The 26,058-nt window shown below is 43.9% G+C and overlaps 1 protein-coding gene across 2 annotated transcripts in view; it reads right to left on the reverse strand.

Annotated features, from left to right (window-relative positions):
• Positions 1-3,987: 3,987 nt before the first annotated feature.
• LOC121280516 (tumor necrosis factor receptor type 1-associated DEATH domain protein-like) overlaps positions 3,988-26,058 on the reverse strand; it is a 39,813-nt gene continuing 17,742 nt past the window's right edge. For both annotated transcript variants that reach the window (XM_041192597.1, XM_041192598.1), the window contains exons 2-5: positions 23,651-23,795; positions 11,623-11,891; positions 8,674-8,908; positions 3,988-7,405 (exon numbers count right to left, since the gene is read on the reverse strand). In XM_041192597.1, the coding sequence (XP_041048531.1) occupies positions 7,110-7,405; positions 8,674-8,908; positions 11,623-11,891; positions 23,651-23,786 (936 nt within the window). In that variant the 5' untranslated portion in view covers positions 23,787-23,795 and the 3' untranslated portion in view covers positions 3,988-7,109. The remainder of the gene's footprint in view (positions 7,406-8,673; positions 8,909-11,622; positions 11,892-23,650; positions 23,796-26,058) is intronic.

The following is a 26,058-nucleotide window of genomic DNA, read 5'->3' on the forward strand; positions in this document are numbered from 1 at the left end:
AGCACTTGGGAACATTTACAAGATACATGATAAAGTGAGATATATCCAAGTTTCTTTCTTGTCCGGAAGAACATGTTCATGGCAGTGATGTTCCCAAGAGACATTTCCTGAACTTGAGGCAAATTTGACAAGTCACATTCCATGTTTAGGAAGGTGCACTTCAGGCAATGATTGTGAGTATCATTTACCGTGAATGGATTATTAAATGTCGCAGTGTCTAACGCATTTTGGTAGATGTTGGTGCTGACTTGCTGACCCACCTGAGAAGACCGCGGGTTGGATTTACGCTTTGGGTTCAAGATCGGGGCAGGGAAACTTCCGAGTCCTTGCGTCGGGCTCTGACGCGATTGTTTAGAGATAGTAGTTCGTGGCCTGTCTCTCCAATTAGGGTCAGCGTCTCCCCAAGCCCCCTCCCTAATAGGCCTTTTTTGGCTTTTAATTGGCTACCTGCTGCTCGTGGCTGGGTAGCTCTCATTCCCCTCCACCTTTACAATGGCCAGAAGGCAGGAACATGCTGCCAAACGCTGCCCTTCGAGGCCGCTTATCCAGCCCTCACGCCTCCGGTCTTGCCGCCCCCCCCCGTCCCCACCTCCACACAAATCAAAAACTCTGCCTAGTTTGCAAGTGGTGCATTGTATCTAATTATAACTTAAATATTGTACCATAAGTCTCTGCCTTCTTTATGTTTGCCTATTTTCTGTCCTTTCAAACTGGCCATCTGGGAAACACAGTTACTCAGCTATTGCCATACAACCCAAATAGCCTAATGTTGTTACCCGTACAATCTTAGAATGCTACAACAGGTCATTTGGCCCGTCAAATCTTTGGATGGCCTTTCTCCACTCTCTCACTCGTCCCTGTTCTTTTTAATAGCTCTCTTTTGCAAGGGATTCATTAAAAAACAATGCACTTTGAAGAATGCTTTATACGAGATAGGGTGACCAACTGTCTCTTCTTTTGACTCTGTCCACACCCCCCATTTCTAGGACAGCCCCTGAGAGTCTGAGCCTGCGAGTCTCCACTTGCTTTTACCGCTTTGAATTTTTTTGTGAGCATGCACAATAAGGTGGGGGGGGGGGGGGGGGGGTGGTATTATGGTCACCAGCACCCCCAATCATTGCTCTTATGATCACTGGCACCACCCCAACTGCTTGAATGGTCACCAGCACCCATCCCCTGCCCCCCTCCACCCACTCATATGGTAACAGAGTAGGTTAGAGTAGGTTTGACAAAGGAGAGGCAATGGGTGTTATCTACTTGGACTTCCAGAAGGCCTTTGACAAGGTGCCGCACAGGAGGCTGCTCAGTAAGATGAGCCCATGGTGTTAGAGGCAAGGTATTCACATGGATAGAAGATTGGCTATCTGGCAGGAAGCAGAGAGTGGGGATAAGGGGGGTCCTTCTCAGGATGGCAGCTGGTGATTAGTGGAGTTCCACAGGGGTCAGTTTTGGGACCACAACTTTTCACTTTATACATTAATGATCTAGATGAAGGAACTGAGGGCATCCTGGCTAAGTTTGCAGATGATACAAAGATAGGTGGAGGGACAGGTAGTATTGAGGAGGCGTGGAGGCTGCAGAAGGATTTGGACAGGTTTGGAGAATGGGCAAAGAAGTGGCAGATGGAATATAACATGGGGAAGTGTGAGGTCATGCACTTTGGTAGGAAGAATAGAAGCATGGACTATTTTCTAAATGGGGAGAGAATTCAGAAATCTGGAGTGCAAAGGGACTTGGGAGTCCTAGTCCAGGATTCTCTGAAGGTTAACTTACAGGTTGAGTCGGTAGTTAGGAAGGCAAATGCAATGTTGGCATTTATTTTGAGAGGACTAGAATATAGGGATGTGCTGCTGAGGCTTTATAAGGCCCTGGTCAGATCACATTTAGAATGTTGTGAGCAATTTTGGGCCTCATATCTCAGGAAGGATGTGCTGGCCCTGGAGAGGGTCCAGAGGAGGTTCATGAGAATGATCCCAGGAATGAAAGGCTTAACATATGAGGAACGTTTGAGGACTCTGGGTCTATACTCGATGGAGTTTAGAAGGATGAGGGGGGATCTGATTGAAACTTACAGAATACTGAAAGGCCTGGATAGAGTGGACGTGGGGAAGATGTTTCCATTAGTAGGAGAGACTAGGACCCGAGGGCACAGCCGCAGAATAAAGGGAAGACCTTTTAGAACAGAGATGAGGAGAAACTTCTTTAGCCAGAGAGTGGTGAATCTATGGAAATCATTGCCACAGAAGGCTGTGGAGGCCAGGTCATTGATTGTATTTAAGACCAAGATACATAGGTTATTGATTGGTAAAGGGATCAAAGGTTACAGGGAGAAGGAGGTTGAGAAACTTATCAGCCATGATTGAATGGCGGAGCAGACTCGATAGGAGCAGAATTTAGGCCAATCGGCCTATGTCTTATGGTCTAACAGCATCCACCCCCAATGCTCAAATGGTCACAGCAACCCTCCACAACTCCCCCTTCCCCACCTGGTCTTTACTAACCAGCATATTGCCCCTGGTCAAAATGTCCCTCATTTTATTTCATTTCCTACCATCTGTAAAAACTAAGTCCAAAAAGAAACTTTGGTATCTCACCCATTTCCTCACTTTTCACCTCAGGTTTGCCTCCTCCTTTTGATCACAATACTGCAAACCTTGAAGATTATTTTACCAGTTTATGTACCTGCATAAAGCCTGTTATCTGTTGCACCTTGTTTTTAAATTTTGCTAATTTACTCTCAGCATTTTTGTACCTTTCCTGTATTGTGTCTTGGCTTCTATTTTTATTATCTGCTCTATAAGTGCTTTAAGTTTCACGTTTGATTAAATCTCACTATTTGTCCATCCTTGAAAGGCTCCTCATTTTCCTTCTGTACCCTTTGAATCCCCAAATTAAAATATTTCGCCTTACTGACTTGTTTTATTTGCCAATTTTTTCCTTCCATGTAATCCAAGTCTGGCTCCTTTTTGTCTCATTAAAATTTGCTTTAATCCTCAGCTACTTTTGTTCTTGCTTTTTTTTTTTAAACCTTGTGTATGCAATAACTTAATCCAATTCTATTACAGTTACTGTTCCCAAATATTCCATTACTTTCCAGTTACCTATTTGCTCTGCTTTATTAGCAAGACAAGGTGCATAGTTTGTATGGTTGCCTTGAAAAGGACAGTCTCATAACATGACTTTTGGAGGCTCCTGGTACGAACAACCTTCGGCTCTAAGAGAAATAAAAAGACAGACAGACAGACTTCCTTCCATTTATATAGCGCCTTTCACAACTACTGGATGTCTCAAAAAAAACTTTATAGTGCAATTAAATACTTTTGAAGTGTAGTCACCATTGTAATGTCGGAAGTGTAGCAGCTAATTTACACACAGCAAGCTTCCAGAAACAGCAATGAGAAAATGGCCAGATAATCTGTTCTTGTGATATTGATTGGAGGATACCTATAGGTCAGGTCACCAGGAGGATCTCCCCTGATCTTCTGCAAATTGGTGCCATAGGATCTTTTAGGTCCACCCAAGGCGGCAGACAGGGTCTCTGTTTCATGCCTCATCTGAAAAATGGCACTCCCAACAGTGCAGCACTCCCTCCATTCTGCACTGGAATGTCGGCCTTGATGTCTGTGCTCACATCAAGGAGTAGGACTTGAAGCTAGAACATTTTGTCTCAAAGGTGAGAGTGCTATCAACTGGGCCACAACTAACACAACCTGAATGGAGAAACATAAAAACCCTGGTAAATCAGAATTGTAGACTGATAGCCTGGGATTGCTGCACTGGAGGAGAAGATCACTGTCTGTGGAATCACACATCTGGAAAGCTTTGACAGTATTTAACCTAAATGATATCGCCATGGTGAGTCAAGGATAGGTTGGATGGAATTATGGGCAGTGATTTAATTGAGGGGTCCAGATATCATAAACCATAAGACAAAAGATCCACAGGAATGATTTAACAGAAAAATGAAAAAAACTAATTGCTGCAATATTGAATTTAACAGATCAGAATTTATTTGTGTATAAATGAATGCTTATATAAAAACTAAAACTAAGATATGCAGCACCTTATACATTGCTTTCCACTTTCAGCCTTTAAGTAGAACAGGAAGAAGCAAAAATGTAGGTGGATACACAGCCATACAAATAGGTTTGTGTGTTTGAAGCATTTCCTGAACATTGCATGAGTTTCTCCAGTTGAGAAAATATCTTGATGAATCTCCTACTTTTCATTTGTCATTTTGCCATCAGTGAAACTGATTGACAACACGTATGTCAAAACTATTCTTAATTTGGCTTTAAGATGGCGTCTCAACATGTGTTCTGAATACTAACAATACAAGGAGAGAACAGACAATTATAAATCAGTGCAGTTTGAATAGAAGCAGATGATTATAAAACACATACAGTCCATATAGGGGGAAGCTCATTCAGTTAGCACAAATGATAAAGTTAAACAGAGGTTAGATTTCAAACCAAGTCTTCCAAACTCTCAGACACATTGTTTAAAGCAATGGGAGAACTGGGTTTTATTGTCCATCCCTAGTTGCCCTTGAGGAGCTGGTGGTGAGCTGCCTTCTTGAACCACTACAGTCCATGGGGTGTAGGTACATCCACAATGCTGTTAGGAAGGGAGGTCCAAGATTTTAACCCAGCAACAGTGAAGGTTCCGGTGCCTAGGTCGATGCCAGGTAATCTGTTCAGTTTCATTTTTTTTTTGTAGCGGTTTGATACAACTGAGTGGCTTGCTAGGCCATTTCAGAGGGCATTTAAGAGTCACTGCTAGAGTCACATATAGCCCAGGCGAGGTAAGGATGACATTAGTGAACCAGATGGGTTTTTACAACAATGGTTTCATGGTCATCAGATTTCTATTGAATTCAAATTCCACCATCTGCTGTGGCGGGATTCAAACCTGGTTCCTCAGAGCATTACCCTGGGTCTCTGGATTACTAGCCCAGCGACAATACCACTATGCTATTGCTTGGTATAAGAAAAGCAGCACTGGTCTTTCCCCTTCAGGATCTGGATTTAGACTCAGGCCAGAGTGATGATCTATTTTGTCTCTTCAGGTCCAATGTTAAATAAGTTTGGACAGTAACACTCTAGATCCTGGTTTAAAACTACCAAACAGCATTAAATTGATAAACTCACCGAGATCCCATGGAATGCCCGGAGCTGCAAAGTGTCACGTTGTTGTTGTAGAGGGTGCTCATTTAATTGAGGTCAAGGCAGTGTTGAGGCAGAGACAGCTTTACTTTTCACCAATGTGTAATGAGCATTTGATGCAGATAGAGGATGTCATTAAAGAGGTCATAAAACAAATAGCTTTCATCTCAAAGCAAAAAGATAAACTGGAGTGCAATAATGGCTGTCTCTTTTAATATATCTCAAAGACACAAGCAGTCAACTGATGCAACAGGTCATACCCAAAGGAAGACATCATTTGCATTTAGATAGCACCTTTCTCAACCTCAGATCATCCCAAAATGGTTTACAGTCAATGAAGTACTTTTTTTTTGAAGTATAGTCACTGCTGTAAGGTAGGAAACACAACAGCCAAGTTGAGTACAGCAAGGTTTCACAAACATCTATGTGGCGATAACCAGATAATCTGTTTTAGTGACCTTGGTTGAGGGATAAATATTGGCCAGGACACCAGAAGAATTCCCTTGCTCTTCATCAAATAGTGCCTTGGGATCTCTTACATCCACCCTTAGAGGGAAGATAGGGTCTTGGACAACACCTCATCTGAAAGAAGACACCCCTGACAGTGCAGAACTCTTGGTACTACATTGAAGCGTCAGCCTGCATTGTGTGTGTCACTCTGGTATCAGGTTTGAACCAACAATCCTCTGACTCTCTGACAAGAGTGCTGCCACTGAGCTCCAGCTGAACTCAAGTTTCAACCTTGATACTGAGGCAGAGAAAAGTCAATTCCTGAGATAGAAGGGTCAAAAAAACCCACCATCAGAGCAGGCTGGTTTTGTGTACCTCCTGGGTTTCAGTTATCATGCAACATAAGAGCTTATCGCCTTGGTGCCCTCTGGACTGGAGGTTATTACATGCATTGATGAATAGAAGCACATCAGAATTATATTCTTTAGGAGTTAATTTCCTGTGTACAGCCTCAATCAATCCTCTGGCAAACATTCTATTGCTCATTAAAAGAACCATCGCCTCTGGGGCTCTCCTATAATAGCACAATAAACCAGAAGTAACTGCCACTGGAATCACTCCCACCAATTATAGGTTGGCCATACATCACTGAGTATTGAAAGACAAGGCCAAAAATTCTTCAAGGTTCATTAGTTGGAAGTTCTTTGCTTTTGGGCAGTTCTCCACATCTGGGCCCACAGCATAGCGAGTTCAAAGGTCTCCTTCTCGTTGTCTATGATCAGGGTCACTGATCTACCATGACTGAATACACCAACTTCCAGGGAATTTTACTGTTGTAAAAAAAAGGATTTGCGCTCAAGTTGTGGAACGGAACTCTTCCCACTTCAGGCACCCAGCATCAGCATCAGCCACTCCCAGGCGAGCTCCAGCACAGCTAACAGCAGAGTAAAAGCTCCAAAAGACTTGTTTCCCTCCCCAACAAAACACCTCATCCCCAGTCCCAGGGGAGTCTCCCATATTGTCCTTTGGCCTGTCAGAGTGATACAAGACTACCCAATGCCAGATCTGGGACAACCTTGTGTTACAGGCCTATACGTGCCAGGGATTGGAAGGAGACTGTCCAAACTCATTCCACATAGCTAGCTGACAGAAGAAACTTTCATCTGATGAACTTGTAATTAATATGCATGTCGGTTTGCAAATCAACATAGGGAATACTGTCTAATATACATTAAAATATATAGATGCAAAAATAAGAACTAGATTCAACAATTTAAAAAAAAATGCCTTTGAATACAGAAGGAAGTGGACTGCCTCCGATGCAAGACACACTTCAGTCATAAACGATGAGATTAAAGAACGGATTTGCTCAGACAGAATGATTAACTTTAAAGTTAGTAATAAAACTCTTTCACCTGCTCACAATTTCCTTTCAGTTTTACACCTTACCATAAAATATTTCACTGCCTTTCCTTAGTTGCCCTCATCTCCTAATTAATTATTCGAGGTGTTCAGCAACTGCTCAACAACTCCAACCAGTGCATTTTCCTCCAAAGCTCTGATCAGCCGACTCATTGTAGCTTTCTTCCCTTCACATTGAATAAACTTGAGCAGCATTTGGTAAGCCTGTTCATACAATCCTTCCCGTTCGTACTCAAAGGCTATATTGTCGATGGCTGGATCCTGAAGACCTCGGCAGGTTTTCTGTAACACGCGGCCGACCTGTTTCCAGTGCCTGCCCACAGTTTTGGCAAAGGTGTAGTGATTCTGTGCACTCAAAACATGGTCATCTGGGGTGAAAAGATAACAAAACATTTTTTTCTTTTAAAGAAACCCATATTACTGAGCTGGGTGATTCAAATTCAATCACTGCCTTATTGCTGCTGTATGATCATTTATTTGGAAATAAAACAAACCATTAATTTAATCCAACACACTATGGTCAGATTGCATTTTATTTACCAGCTTTATAAAGGGATAAGACGACTATGCCAGGCTATCAAAGTTTATAATAAAAAAGGTAACTGTCCATTCTGGACAGTCAATCTGGAGCCACCATTGCAGAAATGACATCTGTAGAGTCACAGATTTTGATTCACAGGACACTACTTTCACAATCTGACTGAGTTACAGCTGCTACGTGCCCACAAATCCTGTATGTTTAACACTCAATCTCAGATACTGTGCCAAGAGGAGAGACCAAAGATAGGGCAATAAATTAAGAGGACCCCCTTGCCCCACTTGTATGCTTACAGCAAGTTCAAAAGCAGTATTTACATTGACCTTGCAAAAGGTTCATGTCCTGTGCCTGTCACCATCACACATGCTGCAGGGCAGAGGGACCTGCCAAAAAGAAGCAAAATATATCAGATAATTTGGAAAGATTTTTTCCTTTTTAAAAAAATTTATTTCATTCACAGGGACTTGGGGTGGGGGGGAGCTTGCAGGTGGTGGTATTTCCATGCACGTGCTGCCTTTGTCCTTCTAGGTGCTAGAAGTCACAGGTTTAAAAAGGGCTGTCAATAAAGCCCTTGTTGAGTTGCTGCGGTGCATCTTGTAGATAGTACTTGCCCTGTATAGTTATTGAAAATTTAATAACATCTATTGAGGAATCCTTAACTCTGTTCCTTAAATTAATGTAGCAGCCATGAGAGAAAGTACTCCAGAACATGGTTATGGAGCATGGCTCCAAAAACCATAAGGTGCACATTTAAAACAATATTTAAAACATATAGCCTAACATCAATGTTGAACAGCAGCTCTACCTCATTCACTGCACTGCACATGAAGATGGTGCCAGGTGTGGGTCAGGACTCTGCTCAGCAAGGATGCCCTCCAAAGCTCACTCATCAAGAATTACCATTTGGATGAGCTGCCATAGAACATCTGGAACTATAGCCAAGACAGGAGGATGACACTGGAAAGAAAATAGCATTTAAAAAAGCCTGTGGACCACTGCAGCATGCCAATCCAGGAGGTCAACCAAGTCAGAATGATAGCAAGAACTCTTCATTACCTTACAGGTTCAATAACTGCAGGCTTGGAGGTCAACACTCACCAAAAAAAGCACCTTGAAATTCAAAACGATCAGTCGAGCGAAGTGCTTGCATTGAAGATGGAGACAGACTTGGCAAAGCTGGTGAGGATGGTGATAGGGTGGAGGCTGCTGGTGATATTTCTGAATTAGTGCTGCACAGTGTTCCAGAATTCTGGCAGTTTGAATTATATTCTAGGACCAGTTGCCTAATGTCTTCTTCCAATCTGCTAACTTCATCGTCGCGGAGGTGGTTAGGCTGAAATTTTTTTTGTAAAATCAAATTATTAAAAGCCAGGGTCAGCCCTTACAGAAAACCAATAGAACAGGCTAAAAAGCTTAACATTGTCCTTGCAGCAGTTCATGATACTGAATGTTGGGCACATCAGCAGGGCAATGTTAGAGGATAGAATGCAGGTTCACAGCCATTAACCAAAGAGGAAGCTTAGTTTTTTTTGTAAAAACTAAGTGTAGATTGCTCCATATATCCACCTTAATGTTTTGGATCAATTAAAGCAAATTTTTAAAAGACTTACATTTGTACAGTGCCTTTCACATTCTTGTCCTAAAGTGCTTTACTGTGAATGGAATCATGAATGATACTTTACAGGAAGTGGCAGCTCAGCTCATTGGATAGCTCTACCAGAGTGGAACAGGCACTATTAGTCCTGCTCTTTCCCAAAGCCCTGTAGAAATGTTTCCTTTCAAGAATTTATCCAATTACTTTTTGAAAGTTACTTCAATCTGCTTCCACCACCCTTTCTGGTAGTGTTTTCAAGATCACAAATCGCAGTTGAAAAAATGTTGTCCTCATGTCACTTTTGGCTCTTTTGACAATTACCCTAAATTTGTGTCTTCTGCTTGCTGACCATTCCACCACTTTGAACAGTTTCTTCAATTTTGAACACTTCTATCAAATCTCCTCTTAATCTGCTCTGTTCTAAGGTGAACAAATCCCAACTTCTCAAATCCCTCCACACAACTGAAGTCTCTTAGCCCTAGTACATCTCTTCTGCATCCTCTCCAAGATCTGGACACCCTTCCTAAAGTGTAGTGGCTAATACTCCAGCTGAGACCTAACCAGTAGTCTCTATTTATAAAGCCAAGGATCCAATATGCTTTTTTTTAAAAAAAGGCTTCAACTATCCCTGCCACCTTTAAAGTTTTGTATACATACAATCCCATGTCTCTCTCTGTTCTTGCATCCACTTTTAAAGATCACCATTGTATTTCCTCTTGCCTATCCTTAATTTTCATATCAAAATGTATCATTTCACATACAATTTCATCGGCCATGTTTCTGCCAATTTTACTAGTCTCTCTGTTTCCTCCTAAAACCTGTTACTAGCCTCTTCATTGTTTACCAAATTTCTGAGGTTTGTGTCATCTGCAACTTTGAAATTTGTTTAGTATACCTGAATTCAGGTCATTGATATACATCAGAAAGAGCAGTGATCCTAAACCTGCATAACCCCATTGTATACTGAAAAACAACAGTTCACTTCAACTCTCTGCCAACTGTCCCTTGGCCAATTTTGTATCCATGGTGCCATTGAATGAAATACTTTTGAAGTATCGTTACTGAGGTCATATCAGAAATGCAACAGTCCATTTGCACACAGCAAGGTCCCACAAATAACAAATAGGTAAATCAGGACCAGCTAACCTGTTTTATTGATGTTGGTTGAGGAATAAATAGCATTTAGGACACTGGAGAGAAATACTCTGCTCTTTTTCAAAATAGTATCATGGGATGTTACATCTAGCATCTCTGACAATGTAGCACTCCCGCTGTACTGCATTGGAGTGTCAGCCTAGATTTTGTGCCCTGGTATGGGATTTACTGACTTTGAGATAAGAGTGCTAACACTGAGCCATAGCTGACAGCTAAATCTTCCTTTTCATCCAGGTAATGCTTGCTCTCTTATTTTTGCTTTTGTTAATAGGTGCATTGAAGACAGAAACAAGGAAATCATGTTGAACTTATACAAATCTATGGATAGGCCTCAGCTGAAGTATTGTACAGACGTTTGGTCTCCACAATTAGGAAGGATGTCAAAGCCTTATTGAGGGTTCAGAGGTGGCTTACCAGGTTGATAACAGAGATGACAGACTTCAGTTATGCAGAGCAATTCCAGAAACTGGGATTGTTCTCCTAAAACCAGGGCAGATTAAGGGAGATCTAATGGAAGAATTCAAAATTACGAGGGGCTTTGATGAATCAAAGGAGGGTGAGACTGCATCCTCTGGTAAGTGGGTTAATAATCAGAGATCACAGATTTAAAATAATTGGCAGAAGAGCCAGAAGGGAAATGAGGAAAGATGTTTTCACACAGAGGGTTGCTGAGATCGGGACAGAAGTGGTGGAAACTGATTCCACTGGAAGTTTCAAAAGACAAATGGAAATGTACTTGAAGAGGACTAATTTGCAGAGTTACAAGGAGGAATGTGGGTCTAAATTGGACAGCTCATTTAAGAGGAGGAGGTCTCATGGTGGTGTATTGGTAGTGTCCTTGCCTCTGAGCCAGAAATTCAAGTTTCAAGCTCCACCCCAGGACATGATAGTCAAGGAAGGTATGTTTGTAGCGTGGCCACATGACAGGCAGCAAGAGCAGCAGAGGTTCCTGGTCAGGCATGTGATGGAAAGAAAACTGGAGCCTCTACCATCACTATTCATAGCTCTGGGACTACAACAGTTTGTGGCACAGATACTCGGACTCTGCCTGGTGGTGGGTTGTGGGCAGACAGGCTCAGTTGGCTGGACAGCTGGTGTGGCTCAGATTGGTGCTAACATCAGGGGTTCATCCCCAGGATTCGGGACCTGCCTCTTTGCCCTACCTGTGGTGAAGATTGTGGCGGTGTGGTTTGGGACCTGCCTTTGGGCGGAGAACTAAAGAAACAGATTTGAAACAGCTGGTACAAGACTAGTGGGCCAAATGACCCCCTTTCTGTGCTGTAAACTTCTATACCCACCTCATTCTCTTTGATGTGCCTTAGGCAGCTGTCTGGATTATCCAGGATATCATCCAATGTCACCGTCCCAGCCTTCAACTCTGTTGTGAAAGCCGTGTTGGGTATAGATTGGTTTTGAAAATGATACTCTAAAGCCTGCTTGAGTTTGTCATTTTTGTAACTGTGAAGAAACTTCCTGCATTTTACTTCTTCTGTAAATTTCAGCTGGAGTCCAAAGACACTTCCATAAATTTTCAGGATTTCATAACCTCCTGCACTGCCGGTGGCATCTGCAAAAGCATTGCAAGATATTGTCAACCTTACAGACACTCCCACTTACACAGGCAGAATGTAGATTGGACTTGCCTCACAGAATTGCAAATGAGAAGTTTGGGAATTTTAAAAATATTTTGAGCCCATAGGAATACATTAGTCATCTGGTAGTATAGAATTTGAGTATTGCAGAAAAAGAGAGGCATGCTGTCAAAGCCTTTCGTCTTGCACTCATCAGGACAGATTTGCAAGAATACCTATTGTAAAGGGAATAACAATTTATACAGCATGAGAAGAGATCATTGATTGGTAGAGGCATTTCCATGGAGAATGCACCAAGGAACAGTTAACTACCAAGATTTTTAAATTCAAACCAGGCAGGTCAACTCTGACTGGTCAAGGCATTGCCATGGGGAATGAACCAGGGAATGGCTGTCCCCCAACTTTTTGTTTATTTGAAGACAACGAAATGCATGGACATGCTCCTTCTGTCTGCAAAGGACAGGGCAGTGTGTAAGAATATATGTAGCTTCTAGCCTGTGTAAGTGAGCCACATTGCAGTGTAATTCTTAGCATAATCAGGATTGGTTTAGCAAGAAGTGTCCAATCACGGAATTACATCCAATGCTGGACACTGTTTGGAGTTTTACAAACATGGTCTGGTTGGGTATAGTCAGTACTTTGCTTGTTGCGAACAGCTGAAGGGACATGCTTTTTGATACGATCTGCCAGTCGTTGGGGCATAAATAGTTGGCATCACACCGGCACTGAAATTCATATACCACATTTTTCATTTGTGAGAAAGGCAGATTGTCTTTTTGACTTGATAGCAGCATCCTGTTAGTGATGAATACCACTCGCATTGCTACTGCATAGTAACAGCATGCAATGGCTAGCTTTACTTGTTGCTCAAATTTTTGAGACACCTTCCCCTCCCAGGGTAATCCGAGGTAGACTGGGCACTTTTCAAGACTGAAAGTGGAGGCCTCAGGCCCATTCATGAGTTTGCACGATATTCAGTGAGCAATGATCTAATCAGGGTAGCCATTATCCTGGAGGATGGCTTTCATGCACCCTATTTCAGAATCAAACTTGCACTTTGAGCTCCGGCCCTATTTACCAGGTGCTAATAAGGCCAATTTTATAGCACATGAAACCGTAGGAGTCCCAACACATATACTGACCAGTGAAGGTAGGCTTGTGGAAGACATGGTAGGGAACACATTGGCAGATTTCTCAACTAGCACATTGAAAAAGGGAGCTCATTTGACTGCTCCCTTTCAAAGGTAAATTTGAGCACAGGACAGAGCCCATTAAGGTGTGTAAGGAAATTCTTACATGCAGCTGCGGATTCAAATATACCAAACGTATCATCTACGTATCGGAAATATGCAAGGGGCAGGAGGTTAGGTGTCATTCCATCAAAGATATGTTTCTTGTGGGAACTGACAAAGATGTCAAAGACAGCTGGGCCTAGAGGGGATCCCATGGCAACATCAATGTACGTGCTGGGATTCCTACAGACCCATGCACTATAAGATTGGCCTCATCGGCAACCTTGTAAATAGGGCCTGAGCTATTTACTCACTGTTCAAGCTTGATTCTTAAATAGGGTACATCAAAGCCATCCTGTGGGATAGTGGCTACCCTGATCAGATTACTGCTCACTGTATATCACGCAAACTCATGGGGCAGAATTTTCTGTTTGTCGGGCGGGTGGGCCTGACCCAATTGCCAGCGGGCATGGAGCCAATCGCCGCTGGCGAGCCTCCTTTAGGCTGATCACCATGGCCAGTTCCAGGTGCAGGGGGTCTGCACAGCCGGCTCCAGAGGAGAGCAGGCCAGAAGAGGAGGGCAGGCCAGAGGAGGGCGGCAGGCAGCAGGGTAGGCCAGCAGGGGTTCAATGTGCCCCTCACTTCCCTGATGCCTGCCTTGTTGCCCTTCTTGAGGTGGCAGCACGGCAAGAGGTCCTGTTTCCCAAGGATGGGAGGAGGAGGGCCCCCCATGTCACGAAGCGGGCCTAGCAGGAGGTGGCGGAGGTTGTCAGCTCCCTAGATGCTGTCCGTTGCACAGGGACCCAGTGCCACAAGCACTTCAATGATTTGTTGCGCTCTGGAAGAGTGAGTACCTTGTCGGCCTTGGCCATTTAACCCAGCAGGTAGCCTTAGCCTTTGAGCAGCCCCCCCCCGCCATGTCTTAGTGTCGTTACTGCATTGGGCATTTGGCGCACGCTGGGTGGGCAAACAGATAGTGACTATGCTTACATCAGACTTAGTGGTTGATAAGAAGATGGGTTTTCCCTGCAGCATATGTTGGTGTTTGTCGCGTTTGAGTAGTCTGGGGGCAACCTGCAGGATAGGCAGCTAGACACATACTCAGAACTCCAACACAGGTCTTATTGATGGTGATGAGATGGTGGAAGGGGAGCCTCAAGGTGTCGTGGCCAAGAGCCATCTGCTGGCCTCGGCGCCGCACCTAGTTGCGCCTCCTTACCATGGGCGCTAAGACCCGTGTGATATTGAAAGTGATGGACGCCAAATGTGTCCAAGGTGGCCGTTGGGGGAGGGGGTTGGGAGCAGCCGTACTATCTTCTGGTGACTGATCACCAGTAGTGTGGACAGGAGCCACTGGAGGCCTCAGGTGGGCCACTGTGGTTGGGGTGCGGTATGCATGTGCAGACTACATGAGCGAGCAGCCCCAATAAATGGTGTTCTCTGTTCTGCAGGTGAAAACTGCGCACAACACCCATGAGCGTTTACACACTGGTGGTGGCTAGGCAATGCTGCATACAGTGACCTACTTCAAAGAACAGGCCATGGAGCTGGAAAGGAGCCAAGTGGCCAGGTCGGCAGGTCCTCAGTGAGGCTGGGGTGCAGCGGCCAAGTATTTGAGGCCTACAGTCCCATCCACTCAGTCTTCTCACCATCCAAAGCACTGATGATTGCTGCAGTCGTCAATGCAGCAACATTGCTCATTCACAGACTGATACAGTCAGACGTGTGGGTCATACACAAAGGTCCCTTGGCCCCTTGAGGATGCGCGTCTCTAGCACCTCTCAAAGTCACCTTATACCATTTCTGACCACTATCCCCATGGCCTAACATGCCTTGGCATCACTGCTGCACATCCAAATACTTATTGCACCTTAGGAGAGTTTGTACCTCCACCACCCTTTCAGCCAGTACATCCCACATTACTCTGTCCAAAAGGTCCTCAGCACCTCACCTGTCAACCTCATGGCACTCACCTTAAATAAATGCCACCATGTTAGTCATCCCTCTGCCAAGGGGAAATGTTGCTTTCAGTCCACCCGGTCTATGCCCCTCATAACGGTATGAAGGTCAGTAATGTGACCTGTCAATCTCCTGTGCTCCACGGCAAATACCACAAGTGTTTGCAATGTTTCCTCATAATTCCAACTCTCCAGGCCAGCATGCATCCAGGTCAGGAACCTCTGCACTCTCCCTACTCCAATGCCATCCCTCCCATGAAGCTCAGGTCACAACTGAACGCAGAAGTATAGCTGTGGCCTCGACATTGTTTTCTGCACTTGCAACATGACCTCCCTTTTCCTACATTCTATTCCTCGGCTAATAAAGGCAAGCCTGGCTTTGACCTCGTTAAACACCTTATGTTCCTGTTCTGCTACCTTAACGGGTCTGCCCAGCAAGGTCCCTGTAATCATCCTTACTTTCAACGGTCCTACCATTTATCCTGTATTCCCGTACCTTATTTGTCTTGCCCAAGTACATAAACCTCACATTTATCCACATAAAATTCCATGTTGCATTCCTTAGACCATCTGACCAGCCTGTCTGTATCTGCCTGTAATGTTTGGGCCTCCTCTTGACTATTTACCACCCCATCAATGTTCATCTCCTTAGGTTCTTGAAGGTTGAGTGCCTGGGGGTAAAAGGGATGAATTGTGTTACTGACTGAACGCTAACTGATCCACTGTCCTTGTTGCTAATTTCAGCATCACCACCGCATGGCCGCCAAGAGGACGTCCAGAGCCCCCCCTTCCACACCTGAGGGGCATCAACTGGCATGAGCATCAGATCATTTCAGTGAGCCAGGCACCAGCGCAGCGACTACCACATCAGTGGGGAATGTAATGTCGGCTAGTGTCCTGGGGCACAGTGGAGAGGGGACTTCACAATCGCTGGAGGAGATGGCACGGGCAGAGAGTGCCGATGGCGCCAGCATATGGAGGACTGCAGGGGACCAGGCACATGCTGAGTCCGGCAGTGATGATGTGCCTCTGGAGTCGTCTGCCATGCAGCAGCTGCAGGACAAGGGGCAGCATGCGCGGGAGCATCTGGCAGGGTTGCATGAGGGTGTGCTTCACTTGGTCTGTGGTGCAGGAGTCCAGGCAGAGTGTCAGTGATGGCATGAACCTCAGGACAGAGCATCACTCTCATGGCCACTCTCATGGAGAGGGGCTTCCAACAGATTGATCAGCATCTGATTGGGTTACACTCAGACCTGCAAGCCCTCACAGCGCTAATGGCCACAGGTGGTCATTGGCAATGTGGGAGATGTTCTGGGGACCAAGTGTCCCAGCTCGGTGCCCATCCATCCGTGGTGAGCAGGAAGGTCCAATGTGAACTCACGTTGGCACAGCAACTGCCTCTTGTCTCTGCGAGCTCCTCTCAGGGCACTCTGGATGAGGGCAGCAGCTCCTCCGCCGGTGACCGTTTCATCCGTTGAGGCTGCAACAACTGGGGAGGTGTCCACTGGCCGCTCCCTCCCAGGTGGGGTCAGCACAGGCTCCACGGGCCAGAGGACGTCCGCCAAGGTCATCGAGGCCAACAGGACAGCAGAGTCAGCAGGCTGTCTCACAAGCCACTCTGAGTAATGGGGCGGCAGCAAGACGAGGCACCTGCAAATGTAAGCATAAGGCATGTTAGGCACTCCACGAGTTTCTCACTGGTGCTTTTCTGTTGCCCCTAGATTAGGGAATTTATTTTTGTGAACATTGGGGCTGTGGCTCCTATTGTAGCGCTCCTCAGCTTCTGTTCTTGGATAGCGGAGAGGCGTCACGAGCCATCTTCTGAGGGGATAGCCCTTGTCACCCAGCAGCCACCCATCCAGTCTAGCCGGAGCACTGAAGAGCCCTGACATCTGGGAGTGTCTGAGGATGTAGGCGTCCTGCGAGTTGTCTGGGAACCTTGCACAAACTTGCAGAATCTGCATCCTGTGATCACACACTATCTGCATGTTTATGGAGTGGAATCCCTTCCTGTTGACGAAGGCACCGGGCTCACCTACTGGCGCCTTGATGGCCACGTGTGTGCAGTCTATAGCACCCTGGATGGAGAGAAAGCCAGCAATGGCTGTGAAACCTCTGGCTCGCTGTGCCTGACTTGCCTGGTTGCAGCGGAAGTGGATGAAGATCAATGCCCATCTGAACAGAGCGTCTATAACCTGCTTGACACAAGTGTGGACAGCTGATTGGGAGACACCACAAAGATCACCCACCGAGCCTTGGAAGGAGCCAGATGCATAGAAGTTGAGGACAAATGTGACCTTCAGAGCCGCTGGCATGGGGTGTCCACCCACACAGTTAGATGATTGGCCCTGAGATCTCTCCTGACAGATATAGTTGACTGTCTCCCTTGACAGTCGGAGTCTCCTTCGGCACTGCACCTCATTCATATTGAGGTAGCTGCTTCTCCACCTGTGTACCCTGGCAGCAGGATAGTGGTGTCTTCTGCAGCCCCTTCCACCTTGGACAACCTCTTGGACCTGCGCCTCTCCTCCCAAAGGTGGCTCCCCTGGAGGCTGATTGTCCACTCCTAGCCTCCTCCTTATTCTAGCCCTCCTTTCGTCCTCAGAGGAGCTGCCTCCAGTGGAGATGTCAGAACCCATACCCAGGCTAAATGGAGGCCTCCGGAAAGCTGCAGGCCCGAGAAAGATTACTGACTGCTGAATGCTGAGCTGAAGCTTCAAACTACAGAGAAAGCTGCTGGAATTCATTCTGAACTGCTACCAATCACATAGGCAAGTTTAAAACACTTGCTGCAATAAACATTTCACATAAAACATGGACAACCCCACTAAGTCCACATATCCCGCCCGTGGATGAGTTTTGTTAAAAAGTCACTTACCCACTTGCCCGAGCGCCGAGCCAGAGATCGCACAGGCGCCTCAAAATTGGCGTCGATTGCCGAGTTAAGGGCCTTAACAAGCCCTTTAATTAATGGCGGGCGCGTGTCGCACTTCATCGTGTCTGCGCCCAGCTAAATATCGCGATGGCACGCGGTCACACCGGGACACTCGCCCAAAGTCATCGCACACCATTTTAAGCGCTCATGTGCGGGGCCCGCCGTCCACACATCATCCAGAAAATTCTGCCCATGAACGGGCCCAAGGCCTCCACTTATGATCTTGAAAAGTTCTGAGTCTACCTCAGGTTACCTAGCAAGGATAGGGTGTCTCAAAAGTTTGAACAACAGGCGAAGCTAGCCATTTCCCACCATTACTATTATGACAGGCAGAAAGGGGTCCGTTCAAACAACAATAATTTTCCCTCTCACCACTTGTCCATAAACAGGAGTTTTGATTTGTTGCCTTTTTAATAGGCGGTGGGATATTTCCAACCCCTCAGTTTTGATGCTACCCAGTTCCAACTAATAACCCCATAGCAAACTCCAGGCAGGATAAACTCAAAAGGTTAGTTTATTGCACACATTCAAAAACCATGAAAAGCAGGGTCCACAACTTCCCCCTCTGCACACATACAGTGAAGAGAGGGATAGAGAAAAGAAGGTTTTACAGTTCAAAGATCACAGAGAAAATAAATATTGGTTCACATGGGGTCCAGACTCCAGAATCAAAGTCCCATGAAGAATTCCTTCGTGAAGGTCTGCAGACTGAAAGCTGGTGGTGTAAAATTCACTTTTCTGGTGGTGGTGGTGGTGACTTCACAAGATGAAATAAACACAGAGATCAGTTTGTAGGCGATGGTACAGAGCTTTCAGCAGAGGCAGGATAGATGGGACCAGGTGGCCAGGTAATGCACCTTCTGTGTGGCCTACTAGTCAGATGTTAAAACAGCAGACTGGGCTTGCAGCTCAGGAAGACAATATTAACATGTTCAACAAGCCAGAGACTTAGTCATGTGATCTTACCTCTCCACATTATCTTCAAAGGATGTTTATCCAGTGTCTGGAAATTGACTGTGTTCCAAGCTGATAACATCTCAGCCATTATGGGTTGAAAGACTATGGCTATTTGTTGAGGATTGAGTTTAGGAAGTCATTGTCTTTGTGAATTTGCTGAGTCCATTGGCAGGCCTGGTTTATCCAATACAAATGGCTTTTGTGTATCTCCCTTTGAACTTGGGCTGTTCAGTCCCCAGGTGATCTGTTAGTAACTTCTCAGAAATAACAAGGTGTGACATTTCCAAAACTGCAAATTGGCTTATTTTGTTCTGGTGACTCACAGACAATAAGTTACAGAGTGTCAGCTATCTTAAATGTCTTTGTTCAGCCAAGAGGTCCAGTTTAAAATTAAGAAATATTAATGAGGATATATTTTTATAAAAATATACAGTATTAAGTTCTGTTCCTTCATACTATGCAGTAGCAACATGAGTGGCTTTCTTCACTAATAGGATGCTGCCATCAAGCCAAAAAGACATTCTGCTCATCACACAAATGAGTCATGTGGTACATGAATTTCAGTGCCGATGTGATGCCAGGTATGTAGCCCATACATCCCAACGACTGACAGATCTTATCAAACAGCACGTCCCTTTGGCTGTTTGCAACAGACAAATACTGACCGCACCCACCAACCTTTGCTTGCGAAACTCAAAACATAGTGCCCAACATTAAATGCGATTCTGTGATTGGATAACAATTGCTAATCAATCCTAATTGTGTTAAGAATTACTCTGAAACCAAATTAAGATTATCAGTCAGGCTCGCAGTGAGGCTCATTGATGCGATGCTAGAAGCTACATATATTCACACACAGCACCCTGTTCTTTGTAGACAGAGGGGGCATCTATACAAATTGCACCTTCTTCAACTAAGCAAAAGCTTGGGGGAAAGCCATTCACTGGTTCATTCCCCAGGGCAATGCCTTGACCAGGGTCAAACTGCCTGGTTTGAATTTAAACAAAAGCATGGCACTTAACTGCTCCCTGATGCATTGTCCATGTTAACACCTCTATCAGAGTCTATTTGCCTACCAATCAGCACTCTCTTATCATGCAGTACAAATTGTTGCTCCCTATACAGTAGGTATTCTTGCAAATCTGTCCTGATGAATGCAAGACAAAAAGGTTCGACAGCACGACTCTATTTTTCAGCAATACTCGAATACATACAAGTTACAATATGAAAATTTGGCCCAACCAGGTCATTTCACACTTCAAAACCAAATGGTTTTAAATTTAATTTATTCACCTTAGTCCCATATTCCTTCATTTACCTATCCAGTCTAATCTTGAACGTTGACATTTCAAACACAAACTGCAAGTGTATTCCACAGCCTCAACTCTGTGGGAAACAAGAGCCAAATAAGGAGAAAAAGGTGACTTTGTCAAAGAAGCAGCTTTTGAGGAGGCTCTTAAAAGAGAGAAAGAGAGGCACAGAGGTGGAGAGGTGTAGGGAGAGAATTCCAGAGTTTAGGGCTTGGAATCTGAAGACATAGCCACTAACAGTGGAGTGATTAGAATTGGGGATGCTCAAGAGGTCAGAATGAGATAAGCACAGTTATCTTGGAGGGTTGTGGGCTGAAGGAGGAAACAGGGAGGGGCGAGGCCATGGAGGGGTTTGAAAATGAGGACGAGGATTTAACAAAAATAAAACAAGGTATTGCTTAACTTAGATGTAGGTCAGTGAGTAGAGAGGTGGTGGGTGAATGGGATTTGGGTGCAAGGTAGGAGGTAAGCAAGTTAGGAGTTTTAGATAGCAGCAAGTCTACAGAGAGTAGAAGAGAGGCTGGTCAGGATGCCTTGGAATAGTCACATCTAGGAGGTAACAAAGATAGACCTATACCTCTCATCCACTGCTTGTATCTACCCAGTCACATTACTTCATAATTTAACACACTTCTATTATGTTGCTCAGTAACCTACAGGTCTCATGAAAAAAAACTTATCAAGTCTTTTTTCACATTTGCATTTCCTTAGGCCAGGTTACATTCCAGTGACTTTGTACTGTCCTCTCTCTAAAGAATAAAGATCCTTCTTATAACGTGGAGTGCCTACCTCAAGGTCATTTTATACAGGCTCATTAGTATTTCTTGGTTTTTATATTCAATACTTTGTAATAACATTTAGAATTCTATTAGCTTATTTCACTGCCTTATCAATCCAAAGGTTTTGTCTATAATGTCTAGCTATTTCCTTTCAGAGTAAATAATTACTGTCACACTTTAAAAAGTAATTATCCGTCTCACATTTACTAATATTCAGTTCCATCTGCCATTTTTTAAGCCCAATCCCACATCTTATATCCCATTGTGGCTTCCTTTGACCTTCTAAAGAATTATCTATACCTCCGATTTTTTATGAAAAACTACCCTCAACTCCTAATATGATTTTGTCCTTCCATAGAATTTTTATTCATCCCCAAATTCCTACCCTTAATGTCATGTAATCTCCCATGTGGCACCCTTACAAAAGGTTTTCTAAAGACCATGTAAACTACATCTACTACACCTCTAACATCTACCATACTTGTTACCTCTGCAAATAATTTTATTTTCTCTCTATCTTCATTCATTTTCCTCTGTTGGTCTCTTCCTTTCTCTAACTAACTCTCACATAATATCGCATCATCATTTCTGAATCTGTCCACTGGTCTCTGTCTCTAAGTCCTTCTCCCTCTTTCTATAAGACCAAGAGACATTTATTCTTCTAAATGAAGCAACCAAGTTAGTAGATTATCTAAGTAGACTTCTAAAAGCTTTTTTGCTAAAGTACTGCATAAGAGTTTTCTCTACAATGCCATGAAGCGATAGTGAGAGTGAACAGGGTATATGGGTGTTATCTACTGGACAACTGTCGGTAAGATAAAGCATACAATTTTGTCCTGGTTGCTTTGTTTCCTACATTACAACAGTGACTACAGTCAGGTGTACTTCATCAGCTATAAAGTGCTTTGGGAAGTCCTTTGGTCATGAAACATGCTCTATAAATGCAATTCCTTTTTTTAAACTGTGTCCAGATGTGGCCTTGGCATATTTTCCCTAATTTATCTGGGTTTTACTTGATTTTCCACTTGACTCAGGAGATTACATGTCTTTTGATTGGAATGGGAAATATACATGGTGAAGCACTATATATTTAAGCAAATATACAAATACAACTACAAATGTTACTTTTCCTGATCTCACTCCTGGATATTTTCCCTGCAGTTCATTTTGGCATAATGCTACCAACATGTTCAGGGAAATTGATTACCATTTCAGCCAAAACCACCTCCTGTTGAGTTATATCCCAGACTATGAACATGAACTGAATTGAAAAGTAAACTGATTTGGGTGAAAGACATGTTTTTTTTTTGCTTTTCCCGGAATATACAAGGGAAGGGGTTTAAAAAAGGCAACTGCAGCCCTAGCTCTGTGTGCTAGTCTGGTGTTCTGTTCTGGTGTATGTGCGCGGTGAAGGTCACAGCTGAAGAACATCAATTGGGTATCCCTGTGCATGCAGGTAAAAAGGTCCTCTTCTCTCTGATTGCTGGAAGTAAGACAAGTCAGAAAGCCACAGTTGAAAAGGAAACAGAACAACTTCTTTCAGCTAACCTGCAGAATCAAGGATCTCCAAGCCAACTTCTCAACTATCAAAGGCAGCGCTACCGCAATCACCCCAACTTAATGGCTGCAACATTTCACCATCTGCTCCTCACAGACAAGCCAAAGGACTGATTGATATGTCTTTTATATTTGGACTCAATGTGTGTGTGTGTGTGTGTGTGTGTGTGTGTGTGTGTGCGTGCGCGTGTGTGTGTGTCTCTGTGCGCGTTTTTATTATTTTTTCAAAAGCTAATAAACTCACTCTTTTTTTAACCCAAGAAAGCCTGGTTAAATTGGCTCCTTTAAAACATAAATACACCTGGACTGGGAAAAGTTATCCAGGAGGGGAGGGATCCTTTTTAAATTAACCTTCTTGCGACCAACCAAGGGGGTTGAATAAAGGGGAGCCAGTTAATCCCTCCTCACCCGGGAGCTTAACAATTTGGGTACCTCATCCGGGTTCATAACAAATTGGGGGACCCTCGCCTGGGGACTGGTCATAGCACTTCAGATAATTCAAGATACATGGAGACAGTTTATGTGATCAGAGCAATTCGGGGAAAGCTAACCTAATATCCACCTCGTCTTCCTCTCACCAGATGCTGGTTACTATATTCAGGACACCACATGTCTAATACAATGTCACATTGAAATGGGACAATGGACAGTGAGAGTTAGCCCCAACAAACTCTCTCTAACAGTACAGTTTTTAGAAATCTAGAAACCGGATTAAAACAGAGAGATTGAGAGGTTGAAAATCTGATAAACCTAATATTTTCATGGTTTAATTTGTCCAGTGAAGTCCCTCAGAAAGAGGAGGTTAAATCTGGACTGGCTTATTTATAGTTTGTTTCATATATCTCATGAACCAAATAGTTTTCTCAGAGATATGATATTCTGCGCCCACTATTGAAAGCCTCTTTGTGGACAACAGAAATAGCATCTTACAGTCCAGCTTATTTACAATAACAAGAACAGGAATGGAGAACACAATCATAAGTGACAACTGAAAGTTGGAACTTACCAGCAAGAGTCAGCTTCAGAGCTTTATAAATCTTCAGCCGTATCTGGGGTTCCTGGTACAGGGCTGATAGATTCGTCTCGTCTGAGCGAATGAAGAGGAACACACTGCCCACCCAGGCTGGAGGTCCAGAGTCCATTCTCAGCCACTGCAACCAACAAAACAAAGAAGTCACTCAAACCAGTGAGATCATCTCTCTCACACACTGAACAGCCAGGGACTGAAGTGTAGGCCAAAATGCACACACTTCACATGCAGAGAAATATGGGACCTTCTCCATCACCAACTCAACCATAAGCATTGATGAAACCTTCAGGTACTGGAGAACTCAAGGTTGCCCAAGATTGGACAGCTGACTACATGAGCCTTAGGGCTAATAATATCTTGTATAATATTATAGTAATATAAACAGAGATTGGCATATTGGTGAAACTCTGCCACTGGCAAACTTAATGAAGCTCTTAAGGCTTAATTTAATCTTAAAAGCTCATATTTTGAGGCTCCTCCCCACCTCAAAGACACCACTTACTTTGTATATTATATATATTGGCTCTCAAGGACAGGACATCAGAAATATACCAACTTTTGTCCAGTCTGACATCTTGAATGAAAAAAAAGGACTCTTGAAGATTGGACCCTGCAGTTTCCATTTCCTGTGCAGTCTGAAGCCTCCTATTGTTATATCCTGACCTGGCAGACTGCCTCAAGAAGAGTTTTTCACTGAACTTTGAACTGATTTGGTGACCTATCAAAACACTCCCAGATGGTCAGGCAAACATAAATCTCAAAGTCCAAATAATTCAGCCAAGCACCTAGCCAGACGGACAACTGGTAAAACAAATACCTGGAGCAAGCTGAAGCTGATTCCCCAGGGGAGTGTTACCCCAGGAGATTGTGATATCTGCAGCAATTTGGAAGGATCAGAGGTAGGAATGTGAAATGAAACACAGTAACACTGATGCACTGGAGTGTTACATATAAATATTAGTCACTGACAAAAATAATAAAGCAAAACAAAAACATTTCTAAGTTGTACCAAGAGAATGTTTTAACCTCAAGTTTACCTTTCACGTCACTAGTGTAAAATTTCCCATGTCGCTGACCTGCCATGCTATGGCCTACCTGAATGAGATTGTTTATTTAGTGTCAACATACACCATACTAGTTTGCCCTGCGGACCATTCCTCAAAGAAATCTTCCCCTGTCCAATCTAATGTCAACGGGTAACCATGAGAGCCCACGGAGAGGAAAGACTGTTTTCCAGTAACCAGACTGAATTCAAAACTGGTGTCCTGGGGTGAAAGGTCAGTGGCACACCACTGCCAATTTCCACTCGTGGGGGAACCTAGAACTGTTAGGCACCGTTTCAAAATAAGATGGAGATGAGGATGAATTTTTTCTTTCAGAGAGGATTGTTAATGTTTGGAGTTCTCTCCCCCAGCGAGCAGCAGAGGCTGGGTCATTGAATATATTCAAAGTGGTGTTAGACAGATTTTTGATCGTCAAGAGAGTCTAGGGTTATGGGGGACAGGCAGGAAAGGGGAGTTAGGGACAGGCAAGGAAGTGGAGTTAACGCCACATCAGATCAGCCATGATTTTATTAACTGGCGGAGCAGGTTTGAGGGACCAATTGGCCTACTTATGCTCTTAAGTTCAATTAGCATTCACCTCTCTGACATATGTAGCTAAATAGTAATAAGGAACACTCTTGAATACAGCTGATCAAACTGTACCCATGTCTTTTCACCAAACCCAATTTGCTCATGAAGTACAGAATCTATGAAGAAATTTTCAAAATCAAATTGTGGCACAGCAGTTTGGGATTTTCATTTCAGTCTCTAAGCTCTGTCAACATCTGATGTTTTCACAGGCTTTTCCTGCTCTGGGTACGTCCGGTAACTATATGGATCAGGCTTCCTGCTCAAGCCTTAGGCACACAATATTCTTTCCACATTTTTATAATAAGGGCTCCTAGTAAGAACAAGCATACTAATTGCAATTCCCATTCCCTCTTCTGAATGTTGGGGCATGTTCTTTATACATTTAAAAAAAGGCTTACTTATCCTAAGCATTTCTTTCTAGAAAGCAGTTCTGTTAATTATTCTCTGCCTCCTATGTTTAGTGCCTACTATCGACAGTCCAGCTCAGTTCGGGAGCTTGCAGTGTGACATGTTACAATCCTTGGCCAGACACCGGTACATGGCGGGGGTGATCCAGTAAGGGACCAGTAACGTTTTGTTTAGAGCAGATAAAAGGTTGAGATTCAAGACATCTGCTTTTGGAATAAAGCCATAAGATTCCACGGGTTTTACACAAACAAAAACAACCTTTACTATACAAGTTTAGAAAGATAAAACAATTTACAATATGCATTTTATACTCTAACATTCAGGGTAAGCATGATGTATATG

The sequence above is a fragment of the Carcharodon carcharias genome, chromosome 7, assembly GCF_017639515.1.
Source record: "Carcharodon carcharias isolate sCarCar2 chromosome 7, sCarCar2.pri, whole genome shotgun sequence".
Classification (NCBI taxonomy): domain Eukaryota; kingdom Metazoa; phylum Chordata; class Chondrichthyes; order Lamniformes; family Lamnidae; genus Carcharodon; species Carcharodon carcharias.